Genomic DNA, 17,565 nt, shown 5'->3' on the forward strand with positions numbered 1-17,565 from the left:
CTTGTGACATGAGGCAAGTCCCTGAACCCAACTTTGCTCATGTATGCAACGAAGGATGACAAGCCATGCCCTGCCTCACTCACCTGGTTTTGTGAGGCTCAAATGTGTTAAGTGCCAATACACAACAGACTACAGACTGTTAGAAAAATCCTTGATGGGCATTACTGTCCCTCCAGGGGTGTTTTGGAAATGTGTGGACACTTTTAGTTATCTCAGTGACTGGGTTACTACTGGCATTGGGTGGGTTAAGTGGTGGGATACTAGTTTTTCTGCAATGCACAGGACAGGAAGAATTGTCCCACATCATGCATGACTTTTCAGTATCATGCTGGACATTCATATAGATGAAAACATGTTAAAAATGATCTTATATGAAAGTAATTGTTTTATATACAAGCACAAAGGTTATTTTAACAGGGTCTCACTCTGCAGCCTAGGCTAAAATGCAGTGGTGTCATCATAGCTCACTGCAACCTCAAACTCCTGGGCTCAAGTGATCCTCTTGCCTCAGCCTCCAGAGTAGCTGGGACTACAGGCATGTGCCATCATGCCTGGCTAATTTTTCTATTTTTTGTAGAGATGGGGGTCTTACCATGTTGCTCAGGCTGCTCTCAAACTCCTGGCCTCAAGCCATCTTCCCCCTTTGGCCTCCCAAAGTGATGGGATTATAGGTGTGAGCCACTGTGCCTGGCAAGCACAAAGTATTTTTTTGCAGTTTTAATGTGCCCTGGATTTCTAGGAATGTAGCTGCTTTGTAAATCAAGGATAGATGTTATCTTGTTCAGAACTTTACTGTTCTGGGAAATCCCATCACCAAGGACAATGCTACTTGTGGTATTTGAGCTGACAATCACTGCACACCCAGGCCAGCCTGCCTCTGTCAAGTTCACAGTAATTCAATGTGGAAGTAAAAGCCTCCGGCAGCCTCAATGTGCCTTTGGTCATGTTCAGACAGTGATATACATGCCATTAATATTAGACGTTATTTTCCTTTTGCTTCTCCTGAAATATTAAATCCAGAGTATCATACTGATGATCTTATGAGTGTGGGTAGGTTATCAGCTATGGCTTCTATTTAAGGATAATTCAGAAGGTATTCCAAAATAAGCTATATTTTTATTTTTTATTTTATTTATAAATAGCCCATTCTGCAGAAAGAAATATTTTTATTTTTCAGAATAAGCTATAAAAAAGGAAGTAAAGGGGCTAATAAGTATAAGGCATTAGTAAAAAGAAGCTGAACAGATCTGAGCCTTCCTTGAAGATGATCATAGAAGGAAGTTCTTTTTAATTGTTTTTTGTGCCCCACCTTCTCCCCAGGAATTTATCTATTAATAACATTCTATTCTCATCTAAGCACGCACTTACAAAAGTCAAGTAAGTCAATGATAACGATTTAATCATCTTTTCCCTGCAAGAAGAGTGTGTTATAGATTACAAAACCTGCAGAACAAGTTTGTACAGAAACAGGAGGCGACAACCAGAAGAGCTCTGCTTTGCAGCCAGAGAGGCTTGGAGTCATATCACATCGAAACCACTTTAATGACCTTTCATACCCCCTGCTGATAAAACATATTAGAAAACCGAAGAGTTTCACAGTGGTAACAGATATAATTTCACAATACTGAATTAGAAATTAGAAATGGTGAAGTAGATAGACTCTGTATGTCCCAATGGTCTGCAAACTTAATGTGTGCCTTTAAACAAAAAAATTCATTAACTTGAGAAACAACTTTGTGGCCATAATCAACACTCTATTATGTCACTTTTTATACCTCTATCTGTGTTTTAAATTCTGCAGTTCTATCTTTAGGATAAAGATAATGAGTCCAAAAATATGACAATTTCTTTTCATTGCCCTTGATGATTGCTTTTATTTTTTTTTTTTTTTTTTGAGACAGAGTCTCACTTTGTTGTCCAGGCTAGAGTGAGTGCCGTGGCGTCAGCCTAGCTCACAGCAACCTCAAACTCCTGGGCTCGAGCGATCCTACTGCCTCGGCCTCCCGAGTAGCTGGGACTACAGGCATGCGCCACCATGCCCGGCTAATTTTTTATATACATATCAGTTGGCCAATTAATTTCTTTCTATTTATAGTAGAGACGGGGTCTCGCTCTTGCTCAGGCTGGTTTTGAACTCCTGACCTTGAGCAATCCGCCCGCCTCGGCCTCCCAGAGAGCTAGGATTACAGGCGTGAGCCACCGCGCACGGCCGATGATTGCTTTTAAATAAGGAACATAAGAATGTGTAATCAGAGGAGGTGGGATACTGTTGGTGCAGCTATATCATTCAAAACTGGTAGAAGGACATGTTGAGACCTGAGTAGCTTTTCTGGAGAGAGCATAAAGCCAGCCTTACAGCCTGATCCAGAACATACTCTAAGGCAGGGGCTAGAGTAGTATGTAGGTAGTAAAATCACCAGGCTGACAAAAACCAAGGCCACAGGGTTCCCATTGGCACATTTCCAGCTGTAACTATGTAAGATCTTGTCTGGCTCGTTTAGGATTCTGCAGCTCTCCAGGTAGTGAATTCTTCCTTGCAGAAATGTTCCTGAGAGAATGCAAGCTCTGTATTTGCTGCAGGCGCAGGGCGAGTTCCTGGTTACAGGCCTGTTGAACGTTTTCTGTCTTCTTTATATCCCAGTTCAAAGCAACAGCCAGTGCTTTGGGGTCTTCTTTGGTAACCAACTGCAGCAAGAATAAGAACCACTGAGAACCACTACTTCTGTGCTCCTTACTTGCTGCTCTCTTGATTTTTTTTTTTTTTTGAGACACAGTCTTGCTCTGTTGCCCGGGCTAGAGTGCCATGGTGTCAGTTTAGCTCACAGCAACCTCAAACTTCTGGGCTCAAGCGATCTTCCTGCCTCAGTCTCCCAAGTAGCTGGGACTCCAAGCACACACCATCATGTCGGGCTAACTTTTTCTGTATATTTTTAGCTGTCCAGCTAATTTCTTTTCTATATTTTAGTAGAGGCAGGATCTTGCTCTTGCTAAGGCTGGTCTCTAACTCCTGAGCTCAAATAATCTGCCTGCCTCAGCCTCCCAGAGTGCTAAGATTACGGGCATGAGCCACTGTGCCCAGCTGATTTTTGTTTTTAAAAGATGATTAGTTATTTTATGTTTTTTTAAGAGATAGTGGCCTTTACTGCCTAGGCTGGAGTGCAGTGGTGTGATCATAGCTCACTATAACTTTGATCTCCTGGGCTTAAGCAAGCCTCTTGCCTTAGCCTCCTGAGCAGTTGGGACCACAGGTGCATTCCACTACACTTGGCTAATTAAAAAAAATTTTTTTTGTAGAGATAGGGGTCTCACTATATTGTTCAGGTGGTCTTGAACTTCTGCCCTCAAGCAGTCCTCTTGTCCTTGGCCTCCCAAAGTGCTGGGATTATAGGCGCCCTGCCTCTGATAAGGTTCTTTAGGGGAACACGACTGGGCAACATCAGTTTATGTTATCTCTTTACACTGAAATGCCAGCTTTCTTTCACAGTAAATGGTCAATTTCTTACCATACAATACCAACAGGAAAGGATCTTTGGAAAGAAGTTTACTTGGATCAACTCTAAAGTCCTCCACCTACAGGAAATTTACCCGAGCTCATGTCAATGGTATCCTTCCCTTTTGTCTACAATATGGAGGTACTTGGGACAAGGACAAGGAAAAGAATTAGTAATACCCACCCTAAAGGGTTTCCTTTGTCAAGCTTCTAGTTCCCTGGTCTTAGACGGCCAGTATGAACGATACCCTCAATTTGCTTTTTCATACAGACCTCAGGATTGACTATGGATCTTATTTGACCACTGACAGAAGCAGAAGGCATCTCAGAAGATGGAGCCCTGCTAGTCCTCCCTGTCAGGTTTAGTCATTTCACTACTGACTCTGGACCAGAGGGTAGTGTTTAATGATCTGAGGAAGTGCACTCATTTTTTTAAAAAGCCATTGTGATTTAGATTAAATGAGATGTTTGTAAATGCTTTGGTATATAATAGGCAAATCGGCAGCTAAGATTCACGGTCTGCAGAGGTGAAAAAAAATCCCATACATGCCTCTGCACGGTAACCTTACATCTCCAAGGCACGCCATTCTCTGCAGTTCAGAGACCCTGGTTCTTGCCCACCTCCAAATCCTGACTAGATAAACTCAGCTCTGGGGCAGGCTTCTCCTTCAGTGCAGTGAGGATCTGGCTTGTCAGTGTAATTTCAGAGATCTCTCCGCTGATACCCGTGTCAACTGCATCTACCTCTTCACTGAAGCCAGCTCTGGACTCTGCAAAGGAGATGCGAGACAGAGATCAGCACGCCAGGTGATCACACAACCAACCAGCCAGAGTAGTCAGCTGGGCAAGAGAGAAACATGTCATTCCAAGATCCCATGTGGCTTCAGTGTTTCTGACTGCATTGCAAACACGAGGTCCTCTTTCAAGGGAAAGCTCCATTGGCCCCGAGTTCTCAGAGTCACTCCCCCAGGAGAGAGTCCTACCTTCCTGCTTTGACAAGATGCTGCCCTCCTTCTCCAAAGCCTGGAGATAAAGCTCCAGGAGCTGCTTGGACTGACGGGCTTCTTCTCTCTGGTCAAGCACCTGCTGGAGTGTGTTCTGGAGCCCCTGAATGGTGGCACAACTTTGGCACAGTTCCCGAGCCAGGTCTGAACATGGAACATCAATGAGCACCTGACAAACAAATACAGCCACTAAGAAATCTACAAGGGCTTTGTAAGCATGGTGTTCTGTCACTTAAATATTCTCAAGAACTCATTTCATCTGCTTCCCACAGTTACCCACTATGGCTGGTCGAGAGTCAAGAGAAAAGCATGTGATTTTCCCAGTTTTCTTCTAGTGTTAAAATTGGGAAAGTGTTGCCTTGGTGCCTCATTAAAAACAAAAGAGGCCAGGTGTAGTAGCTCATGCCTGTAATCCTAGCACTCTGGGAGGCCGAGGTGGGTGGATCATTTGAGCTCAGGAGTTCAAGACCAGCCTGAGCAAGACCCAATCTCTACTAAAAATAGAAAGAAATTAGCCGGACAACTAAAAATATATATAAAAAAATTAGTCAGGCATGGTGGTGCGTGCCTGTAGTTCCAGCTACTCGGGAGGTTGAGGCAGGAGGATCGCTTGAGCCCAGGAGTTTGAGGTTGCTGTGAGCTAGGCTCACAACAGAGTAAGACTCTGTCTCAAAAACAAACAAACAAAAGAAAACCCCAGTATTTACAAACTCATCTGTACAGAATATACAGGAGTTGTCTTATCATTTATTCAATGAATCAATATAAAGTTGTTTTAAGCAAAAATTCCTCTGATTTTAATCATATGGATTTTTATTTTTGAAAAAAAATTTTTTATAGGTTCTCACTCTGCCACCCAGGCTGGAGGGCAGTGGTGTAATCATAGCTCACCGCAGCTTGCAACTCCTGGGCTCAAGTGATCCTCTTTCCTCATCCTGCCGAGTAGCTGGGACTACAGGTGCCATCACCACATCTGGCTAATTTTACTTTATTTTGAGACAGAGTCTCACTCTGTTACATGGGCTAGAGTGCCGTGGTGTCAGCCTAGCTCACAGCAGCCTCAAAAACCTGGGCTTAAGCAATCCTTCTGCTTCAGCCTCCCAAGTAGCTGGGACTACAGGCACGCGCCACTATGCCCAGCTAATTTTTTCTATGTATTTTTAGTTGGCCAATTAATTTCTTTCTATATTTTTAGTAGAGACAGAGTCTCGCTCTTGCTCAGGCTGGTTTTAAACTCCTGACCTTGAGCGATCTACCTGCTTCAGCCTCCCAGAGTGCTAGGATTATAGGCATGAGCCACCGTGCCTGGCCTAATTTTATTTTTTGTAGAGATGGGGTTTCACTATGTTGCCCAGGCTGGTCTCAAATTCAGGCCTCAAGCAATCCTCCTGCCTTGGCCTCCTGAAGTGTTGGGATTACAGGCTTGAACCACCATAGTTGGCCCGAGATTTTCTTTACTATAGGCACTTGCCACCATGCCTGGATAATTTTTTTTTTTTTATTTGTTAGAGATGGGGTCTTGTCATGATGCCCAGGCTAGCCTCAAACTCCTAGTCTTAAGCAATCCTCCCTTCTCAGCCTCCTAAGTAGCTGGGAATAGAGGCATGTGCCACTGTGCCCAGCAACCATTTTTATTATACATGGTCATGGCTTTAAGATTCTATTTTTAAAACATAGTAACCTATATTTAGCTTTTAAATAACATGTTCAATCTCTGAAGTAAGGAACACCTCACGTGTACTAGATTGGGAAAGGCTCTTCTGAGGGAGATGACTTTTTAATTATTTTAAACTTTTATACTGCATAGTTCTTTTTTTTCTCAATCTCCTTTTTTTTTTTTAATTTCAGCATATTATAGGGCTACTGCATAAAGTTTTATTTTAACCCTTTGCACTTGGATATTAAGTGTGACCTGACACAGTTAGCATCAGTAGCAGCTCACACAATGAAAGATTATAGAGATTAAAATTACTCTTTGAATGTATCAATAATTTAAAATATTAAAAAATCCAAATAAATAAGTTTGTACGCAAAGAAACTCCAGTTTTTGTAAAATCTGGGGTATTTAAAAAATTAAATCCCAAGTAGAATAAAGGAATGGAGAAAAAAAGCGAGTGCAAAGGGTTAAACAGGTAATATCAACATATTCACAAGGTTCAAAATTCAAGAAGTATGAACCTCATGAGGTAGGTAGGTATCAGCTATTTGTATTCCCCTCATTTTACAGAAGAAAATGAGACAAAAGAGGGTAACTGACGTCCCAAGAATCGCAGTCATAGTTCAAATCCTCACAACTGCGTGCAAATGATCCCTGTGGTCTTCCCTTCCCTCCCATCTGTCCTCATGGCCTGCAGTCCCTGTGATGGGTGGCCTGCCTTGTAAGCTCTTTGAGTGTCCTAAGCTTCCCTCTGGAGCCTAGCTGTCAGGGCTCAACTCTGACAAACTCGTTCTGATGCCCCTATTTTGGTAAGGCCTACTATGCTCCATATTCTAAGGGTATATCATAATAGTCTGTTGGGATGGGAAGGGACCTCACTTTTTGTTTCTTAAAAAAAAGAAAGAAAGAAATCAAGCTTGCTCCTGCCTTCCCTCTGCCTAGAACGCTAGCTGCAAGCTTTCCATGTAAGCTCCATCTTGTTCTTTAGCTGTCAGTATAATCATCACCTCTTGGACACCTGCTAATGTTTATCAAATGCACCTACCATTTTGTTTTGTTGTCCCTTTTTCTTTTCTTTTCTTTTCTTTTTTTTTTGAGACAGAGTCTTGCTTTGTTGCCCGGGCTAGAGCGAGTGCCGTGGCGTCAGCCTAGCTCACAGCAACCTCAAACTCCTGGGCTCAAGCAATCCTGCTGCCTCAGCCTCCCGAGTAGCTGGGACTACAGGCATGTGCCACCATGCCCGGCTAATTTTTTCTATGTATATTAGTTGGCCAATTAATTTCTTTCTATTTATAGTAGAGATGGGGTCTCGCTCTTGCTCAGGCTGGTTTCGAACTCCTGACCTCAAGCGATCCGCCCACCTGGGCCTCCCAGAGTGCTAGGATTACAGGCGTGAGCCACTGTGCCCCGCCCTTTTTCTTTTTTTTTTTGAGACAGAGTCTCACTCTGTTGCCTGGGCTAAAGTGCCGTGGCATCAGCCTAGCTCACAGTAAGCTCAAACTCCTGGGCTTAAGCTATCCTACTGCCTCAGCTTCCTGAGTAGCTGGGACTACAGGCATGCCCAGCTAAATGCAGGTACCCTTGAATTCAGCAATTATACTTCTATGAATTTATTCTACAGATAAGCATGTGTGCAAAATAGCATTGGTATGAGCTTTTACAGCACTGTCTAGAATAGCAAGACTGATGAAAACCCAAATGTCCATCAATGGGGGATGGGTCTCATTAAAAAAAAATCATGGTGTATGTATGAAGTGGAACAACATGCAGTGGCAAAAAAGAACAAGGATGCCTTTTCTATATTGATCTAGAGTACTCCAAATATTTCTTTAATATACAATGGAAGCACAGATATGCGCCTCTATTTGTGTAAAGAAGGGGAGAAGGAGAAAACATATGCATATGTTTGTATATATAATATCTCTGGAATAGGAAACTGATCAGTTGTCTCCAGGAAGAGAGATTTGGGTGGTTTGGGCAGGGCTCAGACTTTTCATGTATGCACTTTTTCTCCAATAGCTTTATTAAGATACAATTCACATACTATACAATTCGCCTATATAAAGTATACAATTTAATTGCTTTTAGTATATTCACAGAGTTGTGCAACCGTCACCACAATCAATTTTAGAACATCATTATTACCCTAAAAAGAAACTCCCTGTTTCTCCTTAGCCCCCCTCGACCTTGGGCAACCATTAACCTACTTTCTATTTCTGTAGATTTACATATTCTGGCCATTTCTACAAATTGCATAAATGCAGTCATAACATAATGTGGTTTCATGTCTGCCTTCTTTTGCTTAGCATGTTTTCAAGGTTCATCCATGTAGTAGCACGTATTAATATTCTATCCTTTTATGGTCATATAATATTCCATTGTATGGATTTTTTTTTTTTGAGATACCCTCTGTCGCCCTGGGTAGAGTGCAGTGGCATCATTACAGCTCACTGCAACCTGAAACTACTAAGCTCAAGCAATCCTCCTGCCTCAGTCTCCTGAGTAGCTGGGACTACAGGCGTGCGCCATCATACCCAGCTAAATTTTGTTTTTAGTAGAGACGGGGTCTCACTCTTGCTCAGGCTAGTCTTGAACTCCTGAGCTCAAGTGATCCTCCTGACTTGGCATTCCAGAGTGCTAGGGTTACAGGCGTGAGCCACCTCGTTGGCCTCCATTGTATGGATTTACATCTTGTTTATCCATTCAACAGTTGATGGACGTTTGTGTTATTTTCACGTTTCAGCTACCTGTATATCTATCTTTCCATACCTCTTGGATTTTGAACCATGTGAATATTTTTGCATTACTCTTTAAAATAAATTAGTTTAAAAAATAACCAAAACATCCCTTCCTCAAAGAGGAATCCCAGTCTAGAGTAGCCCCCACCACTCTCTGCATGCCACCTTGTCCAATATGCTTTCCTGTTCGTCTGCCCCCTCATCAGAATGCACGTTCCACCACAGCAGAGACTGGGTATGGCTTGTTCGCCACTGTACGCCCAGCACACAGAACCATGCCAAGCACAGGGCGGGGACTCAGTGAGTATTCCTTGAATAAAAACATACTATTTTTATTCCAGCTTTACTGAAGAGAAAACACAAGCAGAGAAGCTAAGCTAAGCTGCTGGCTCAAAGTCATAGTGATAGAGCTGGGATATGAATCCAGCTACTCCAACGCTACATTCTTCAGCAGCGCATCCTCAACCCCACAGTCCACTGAAACAGGTCTAGGGTAGGGCCTGGGCATCTGCATTAAAAAAACCTACAGGTGGGCCAGGTGCAGTGGCTTACGCTTGTAATCCTAGCTTTCTGGGAGGCCGAGGCGGGTGGATCGTTTGAGTTCAGGAGTTCGAAACCAACCTGAGCAAGAACGAGACCCTGTCTCTACTATAAATAGAAAGAAGGTCCTTGCCTGCGAGAGTGGCCACTGTGTTGGTGCTCTGGGGCTTGGACCCTGGCTAGCCAGAAAATAAACCTCCTCTTGTGTGATTGAAAAAAAAAAAAAAAAAAAAAAAAAAAGAAAGAAATTAGTTGGCCAACTAATATATATATATATATATATATATATATATATATATATAAAAAATTAGCCGGGCATGGTGGCACATGCCTGTAGTCCCAGCTACTCGGGAGGCTGAGGCAGCAGGATCGCTTGAGTCCAGGAGTTTGAGGTTGCTGTGAGCTAGGCTGAGACCACGGCACTAACTCTAGCCTGGGCAACGAAGTGAGACTGTCTCAGAAAAAAAAACAAAAAACAAAAACCTACAGGTGATTCTGATACATAGCAAGCGCTGAAAAATTACTATTTATTATCATTTTTTGAGACAGGGTCTCCCTCTGTTGCCCTGGGTAGAGTGCAGTGGTGTCATCATAGCTCACTGCAGCCTCCAACTACTGGGTTTAAGCGAGCCTCTTGCCTCAGCCTCCTGGCTACATTTTTTTTCTATTTTTGGTAGAGACGGGGTCTTGCTCTTGCTCAAGCTGGTCTAGAATTCCTTTTTTTTCTTAATTTTTTTTTGTTTTTTTTTTATTTCGGCATATGGGGGTACAGATTTTAAGGTTTCAATAAATGCCCTTACTCCCCCTCCCCCCTAATTTTTTTTTATTTCTTTATTTTTTTCTATTTTTAGTTGGCCAATTAACTTTTTTTTTAATTTTTAGTAGAGACGGGGTCTCGTTCTTGCTCAGGCTGGTCTTGAACTCCTGAGCTCAAACGATCCACTCGCTTCGGCCTCCCAGAGTGCTAGGATTACAGGCATGAGCCACCGCACCCGGCCTAGAATTCCTGACCTTAAGCAATCCTCCTGCCTCAGCCTCCCAGAGTGTTAGGATTACAGGTGTGAGCCATTGTGCCTGGCCCCAAAAATATTATTTTAGGTGAGAACTATAAAGTGAATAATCTTAGTTGTAATTTGAGCATTATTTAAAAATTAAGAATTAATAAATGATGGAATTACTATGGCAAGACTTTATGGAAGCTAAGAAGGTGCCGGGGGCTGCAGAGGGGCAGCTAAGAAGGTAGCTTACTTGGAGGTCCTCCTCTGACAGGAGGATGATGCTGGATAGATCTTCTTTCAGCTGCCTGGCCACATTCTTCCATTTCAACTCTGTCCCACTGTCCGTTTCATCTACATCAAAGGACTCTTGGGAAATCCAAGCTGTCCCTCCATCTGATAAATGGGAGAAAATGCCAGTCATGGTCAGAGCAATTTGAAGTACTGTTTTCAGCTCTTTCCCTGACACACACAGCCCCTTTCAGGATGTCTGCATCCTTCTGACTGACCATTTAGAAATATTTCAGTAGTGAAGGAAGCACCTCATCTCAAGGATTCACAGGAAAGTCAATCCCCATCTTGGACCATAAGTTTCCTTCCTCCTCCCTCTTCGGTTTATGTCCCTGTGAAACTGATCTGTGTTCTTCTATGGAAAGAAGCCACTTAAATTCAATGTATGGTCACACACACCCAAGATCCTATCACAATTCTCTTCTGGTTACTTTTTGTCTAGGTGTGTCCTGTGTGTATAAAAACATTCATTCTCACCAGCACTTCTCTGGTGCTTAGGGATTGGTCCCTTCCTTAATTGGAGGGGCTGTAGCCACTATTTGCTGTCCCTTGGGCCTGAGTACAAAGGGTACTGGTAGAGCCCTCGCTAAAAGGTGATTTCCTAAATTTAATGGCTGAAGGAGTTTTCTTAAGACACTTCTTTAGTTCTTTGATCCCTGATCATCAATGTTGGTCCCTTTTGTATCTCCAGTGATGATGATGATGATGATAGTGACAGGTAACATTGATTGAGGACTTGCTGCACGCCAGCTAAGATCTAAATGCTTCATATCAGTGGTTCTCAACTGGAAGTGATTTTGCCCTCTGAGAAACATCTGACAATATCTGCAGTCTTTCTTGGTTGTCACAGTTCAGGTAGGGGACGATACTGGCATCTAAGGATGCTACTAAACGTCCTAAACATACAAAGCAGCCTTTCTGCAATAAAGAATTCTCCAGCCCCAAATGGCAACAGTATTAGTGAGAAACTCTGGTTTGATATGCACTATATTATTCTTACAACAATCCTAGGAAGCTTTGCGCAGCGGCAGTATCGTAGCCAATGAGTTTTATCCGAGGCGCGATTATTGCTAATTGAAAACAACAATGTTAGGAGACAGGTACTACGGTTATTATGTCAGTAAGGCACTGAGAGGTTATGTAATTTGCACAAAGTCACCTGGCTAGTAAATGGGAAAAACAGGATTCAGACCCAGGTGGCCTGACTCCCACCTGCAGTGCTGATCTCCCCGCCATACTGCGTTTAGTTGCTGTCAGTCTGTGAGATAGTTGAGAACTGGGACTGTGTGTCCTCAGGATTCAGCATTGTGTCTGGGACATAGAAGGTGGTCAGTAAATGTTTGCTGCATAAATGCTTAAAAGGATAGACAAACAGCAACAAATTGCTTTTGCAATAAAAGGAATATGATGGATGCTGTATTGCATAGGCCATTTTATATATGGCTATTGTTTCTTACCTGAATTGTTGTATGCCCACTTCTCATTATTGGCCAATGCCACAAACTTAGTATTAGAAGGTAGGCACAGGAAGTAATCATCGTCATCCACTATGGTGCCATCCTCTGCCAGGACCAGGGTGACTGGTGTCAGGGACTTATCAATGGCCAGAATGTCACAGGCTGAGAAGAGTAAAATATTTGGCAACTGAGAAATATTCATAAGGAAATTATATCCATCCTTATACTCTCAATATGTATGCCTCTAAAGCCAAGCAGAATTCCTAGTTTGTAGTAATAACTATAGTAACAACCATAAATGTCAACACTAATATAACACCATGTGCCCAGTACTGTTCTAAGTTACAGCATTTAATCTCATAGCAATCCTATAAGGTAGGTACTATTATTATTCCCATTTTATAGATGATGAACCCAAGGCTCAGTGAGGTTAAGTAACTTATCCAAGATCACACAGTAAGTGGTAGAGGTGATTTAAACCCACACTGTCTGGCTCCTAAAAATGTGTTCACTACAGCTACTCAGCACCAGTGTATAGGCGGCACTGGAGTTTTTACTTGAATAAACAACCAACCCATGTCTGGTTTGATTTATTATGAATAAGCCATCTCTCATTCATTTATTCAGTGTTCCTCTTAAATTCTCCTATATTTTTAATCAAAAAATTTTTATTTACTTATGTTTTTAGAGACAGGGTCCCCCTCTGTGTCCCAGGCTGGAGTACAGTGGCATGATCACAGCTCACTGCAACCTTGAACTACTGAGCTCCAGCAATCCTTCTGCTAAAGCAGATCCTTCTGAGTAGTTAGGAGTACAGCTACACACCATCATGCCCAGCTAAGTTTTTCTTTTTTCTTTTTAAGACAGAGTCTCGCTCTTTTGCCAGGCTAGAGTGCCGTGGCGTCAGCTTAGCTCATAGCAACCTTAAACTCCCAGGCTCACAATGAGGTATCACTTAACTCCAGTGAGAATGGCCTTTATCAAAAAGTCTCCAAACAATAGATGCTGGCGTGGATGTGGAGAGAGGGGAACACTCCTACACTGCTGGTGGGACTGCAAACTAGTTCAACCTCTGTGGAAAGCAATATGGAGATACCTTAAAGCGATACAAGTGAATCTACCATTTGATCCAGCAATCCCATTCCTGGGCATCTACCCAAAAGATCCAATGACACTCTACAAAAAAAACACCTGCACGAATGTTTATAGTAGCACAATTCATAATTGCAAGGCTGTGGAAACAGCCCAAGTGCCCATCAATCCAAGAATGGATTAATAAAATGTGGTATATGTATACCATGGAGTACTATTCAGCTCTAAGAAACAACGGCGATATAGCACATCTTATATTTTCCTGGTTAGAGCTGGAACCCATACTACTAAGTGAAGTGTCCCAATAATAGAAAAACAAGCACCACATATGCTCACCAGCAAACTGGTATTAACTGAGCAGCACCTAAGTGGACACATAGGTACTACAGTAATAGGGTATTGGGCAGATGGGAGGGGGTATATACATACATAATGAGTGAGATGTGCACCATCTGGGGGATGGTCATGCTGGAGACTCAGACTTGTGGGGGGAGGGGGGAAAGGGCATTTATTGAAACCTTAAAATCTGTACCCCTATAATATGCCGGGGAAAAAAAGTAGCTGGGACTACAAGCATGCGCCACCATGCCCAGCTGATTTTTTTTCTATATATTTTTAGTTAGCCAATTAATTTCTTTCTATTCTTAGTAGAGATGGGGTCTTGCTCTTGCTCAGACTGGTTTTGAACTTCTGACTTTGGGCGATTCTCCTGTCTCGGCCTCCCAGAGTCCAGCTAAGTTTTTAAAAAAATTTTTTGTAGAGATGAAATCTTGCTATGTTGCCCAGCTTGATCTCGAACACCTGGCCTCAAGCAATCCTGTCTGAACCTCCCAAAGCACAGGGATTACAGGTGTGAGCCACTATACCCAGCCTTAAATTCTCCTGTGTGACAAATGTAAAAAAAAAGAAAAAAAAAGGAAGGAAATGCTTTTTGTTCTTGTAGTATCTTCCTTTGTACCTTTTCTAACCTATAGGAAAGTATAAGAGAAGCAGAAGCTTCTAGCGCTAGCTTTTCATTTTCATTATCACTGGGCAAAAGACTTCTCTCGGGCAGGTCTCTTACCATCCCATTTAGTGATGGCAGTGTCTAAAATGCTAACAGGACTGATGTAAGCAGAAATAGCTTACTACAAATATCCCTCTGCAATGATGTCTACCACCTAAATAGAACAGCAAGCCTTGTGGGCTGAGCTACAAAGAACACAGGCCTCTGTGCCAAGTACATCCAGCCAATACTCTGAATCGGCACTAAAATTGAAGTAACCTAAGGCCACGAAAAAATATATAAACACTTATATGGCAAAGATCTATATCACCAAGGCATTTATAGTGCTTTGGTTGCTCCTGGGTCCCTGAAAAACTTCTATATGCTATCTGTTGGGTGGAGGAACTGCACACACTCTGACAGGAACTGCCTGGGGCTAACTCACACATCTAACCTGTAAAAATGTCTTTGTAATTAACATTTGTTGCTACAGGCTAATAAGACTTGCAAATCATTTGAATATGTCACCTCATTTGAGAGTCTCAACAATCCTTTGAAGCAGGGCTGGGAGTATTATATCCAGTTTGCCCATGAGAAAACTGAGCGTTGAGACACGGTTAAGAGCAAGGTCAAGAAGCTAGTGACAGTATGGCGCCAGGCTCAGTACTCCTGTCATCTCAGTCACCCACGGCTCACGTTCCTTGTCTGGACCTCCAGGAAGGGTCAGTAGCAGCGTCCTCTTTATGGCACAGGTCCCTGCTAGAGCGGATGGTGCAAACCCGCCCCTACCCTGCTGTGGGCTCGGCTGCGGGTACCACCTTAGTGAGCCGCAGTGGCAGGATACACTGGGCTAGGTTTGGTCCAGTATCTAAGTGATTTTAGGCAATAAACCTAAACCGAATCTGTCTTAATTTGCACATTTCTTCCTATTCTGCCACCACTATGCATCTCACACGATATAAATTACGTTTAAGCACCTGAAATCTATAAATCGCTAAACGCACGTGGACCATTTCTCTCCCAAGGCTCCACCCGAGCTACAAGAATCCCCCAGTCGCCTCTCCAGACCCCGCCTTGCCCAGTCGGACATCCTCCCGCGGCCCCGGCTCCCCCAGCCCCTCGCCCGGGTCCCCTGCCAACCCTTGCTCCTCAGCTCCTCCAGGCAGGAGGCGGCCACGCCGTGCTGTTCGCGGCTGTGGTTGCGGCGCAGCAGACACGGCTTTAGATTCCGGATCTCGCCGGGTTCCGGAGCGCCAGCACTCCCAGTCACCTCCATCCTTTTCAAGGTAGGAGCCCGACTGACTCCAGGAAGTCGCGGGAAGCTAGGTGCGGCTGTCCTCCTACTCGATCCCCCTCCCGCGGCCTGCCGGGAGTTGTAGTTCTCGCTGCAGCAAATCACGCGTGGGACCGGGGCACGCCGGGAGATGTAGTTCTAGTCGGCAATCCTGTGCGACCCGGAGGCGTGCCGGGAACTGCAGTCTCTGGATTCAAAGCCGATTTCGCTATTATTAGTATATCACGGGATTCAGCTCGGGAGGAGTTTGTTTTTACATTGTATTGATATTTAGGAGTTGTAAGTCGCACGTTTAATAAGGAGGTCAATAGGGACTTATTTTGCATAACGAAGCACACGCATTGAATTTTTAGGAGAGCACTCCTATTTGTATATGTGATGATGGGATGCATAACGTACTTAAATAAAATAGTCTGTCATTGCACAGTGTTAATTGGTCTTCCTTTTCTAACCTGAAAAGATTTGTAAGATGTCTCAATGTGCAGGCTGATTTGAAGGGATTCAATTTTAAAAACTGACAAGTTTTCAGTCTTGATGAAAACACAACAAAGTAGCATAAGATACCCACACATTTCCACCCATTCTATTCCCTGCTTCAGCTGTACAAATTTGGTTGGGGCCTGAGAACAAAATGAATGATTTATTGATTGATTGGTTGATTGACTGAGACAGAGTCTCACTTTGTTGCCAGGCTAGAGTGAGTGCTGTGGTGTCAGCCTAGCTTATAGCAACCTCAAACTCCTGGACTCAAGCAATCCTCCTGCCTCAGCTGCCCAAGTAGGCAGGCATGCGCCACCATGCCAGGCTAATTTTTTGTGTGTGTATATATATATATTAGTTGGCTAATTAATTTCTTTCTATTTATAGTAGAGACGGGGTTTTGCTCTTGCTCAGGTTGGTTTTGAACTCGTGACCTGGAGCAATCCGCCTGCCTCGGCCTCCCGGCCTCCCAGTGCTAGGATTACAGGCGTGAGCCACCGCGCCCAGCCCACATGCTTTATTTAAATTGAGTAAACATGAAGGTCTCAAATCAGGGAGGAAAGGGGAAATGCGAACCACCGTACTGTTGCAGTTGTTCAGATGCTACTTGACAACATATTAATATTTATCCTTGTTTTAATACTGATACTTACTAAAAAGTCTGTTTTTTCCTCCTGAAAAACTAACACTTGGCCGGGCGCGGTGGCTCACGCTTGTAATCCTAGCACTCTGGGAGGCCAAGGCGGGCGGATTGCTCAAGGTCAGGAGTTCAAAACCAGCCTGAGCGAGACCCCGTCTCTACTATAAAAATAGAAAGAAATCAATTGGCCAACTAATATATATATATAAAAAAATTAGCTGGGCATGGTGGCTCGTGCCTGTAGTCCCAGCAACTCGGGAGGCTGAGGCAGTAGGATTGCTTGAGCCCAGGAGTTTGAGGTTGCTGTGAGCTAGGCTGACGCCACGGCACTCACACTAGCCTAGGCAAGAAAGCGAGACTCTGTCTCAAAAAAAAAAAAAACAAAAAAAAACTAACACTTAAGATTAAAAGAATAATTAAAAAGAATAAAAAACGTTCCTCACTTAAAAGAGGGCATTTTATGTAAACTAGAAATAATTGCCCTTATTCGTTCAGTCAATCCCTTTCATATTTTGTTTATTAAAAAAAGTGAGTTAGGAAATCAGATACTATCTAAAGAAAAGGGTAGGCATTTAAAAGTGCTTGGTAGGAGGAATTGTTAATTAAGGCAACCCTTCTGAGTACTTCATATGGACCAAAACACAACTATAATATGGGCTGGCTCATAGTTCTCATATTATATGCATCCCTTTTCATGTAATTTCACATTTAGTTTAAAAATCTAACAATTCAACCACTATAAGATAATCATGTTTCTTATAGAATCCTCTCCTCCCCAAAAAGCACGTTCCAGTGTGTTTTCCCAAGACCTGCACACTGTTATCTAAGTCTCATCCCTACGACGCTGGAACTGTGTGTGTTTTCCGCCTGGGCTTGGGAATAGGGGTCGGGTCTTGGATCTT

General features: G+C 43.2%; 1 protein-coding gene and 1 pseudogene across 1 annotated transcript; one reads left to right on the forward strand and one right to left on the reverse strand.

Annotated features, from left to right (window-relative positions):
* Positions 1-1,378: 1,378 nt before the first annotated feature.
* On the reverse strand, positions 1,379-15,612 carry DFFA (DNA fragmentation factor subunit alpha). The gene is made up of 6 exons (XM_012791417.3): positions 15,390-15,612; positions 12,173-12,334; positions 10,678-10,820; positions 4,474-4,663; positions 4,112-4,260; positions 1,379-2,685 (listed from the first exon to the last, which is right to left on the reverse strand). Exons 1-6 carry the CDS (start codon positions 15,523-15,525, stop codon positions 2,473-2,475), a joined length of 993 nt encoding a protein of 330 aa, XP_012646871.3. The 5' UTR covers positions 15,526-15,612; the 3' UTR covers positions 1,379-2,472.
* LOC142869670 (uncharacterized) lies at positions 11,729-11,804 on the forward strand (annotated as a pseudogene).
* Positions 15,613-17,565: the final 1,953 nt, after the last annotated feature.

The sequence above is a fragment of the Microcebus murinus genome, chromosome 2 (genome assembly GCF_040939455.1).
Source record: "Microcebus murinus isolate Inina chromosome 2, M.murinus_Inina_mat1.0, whole genome shotgun sequence".
Classification (NCBI taxonomy): Eukaryota; Metazoa; Chordata; class Mammalia; order Primates; family Cheirogaleidae; genus Microcebus; species Microcebus murinus.

Excerpts from the sequence above, each read along its gene's own strand:
- DFFA (XM_012791417.3), bottom strand. The coding sequence starts at position 15,525 with ATGGAGGTGACTGGGAGTGCTGGCGCTCCGGAACCCGGCGAGATCCGG. Across the intron at positions 4,664-10,677 it reads TGTCAGAGGAGGACCTCCAA|GTGCTCATTGATGTTCCATG; the intron begins GTAAGCTACCTT and ends TTTGTTTGTCAG. Across the intron at positions 2,686-4,111 it reads TATCTAGTCAGGATTTGGAG|TTGGTTACCAAAGAAGACCC; the intron begins GTGGGCAAGAAC and ends TTCTTGCTGCAG.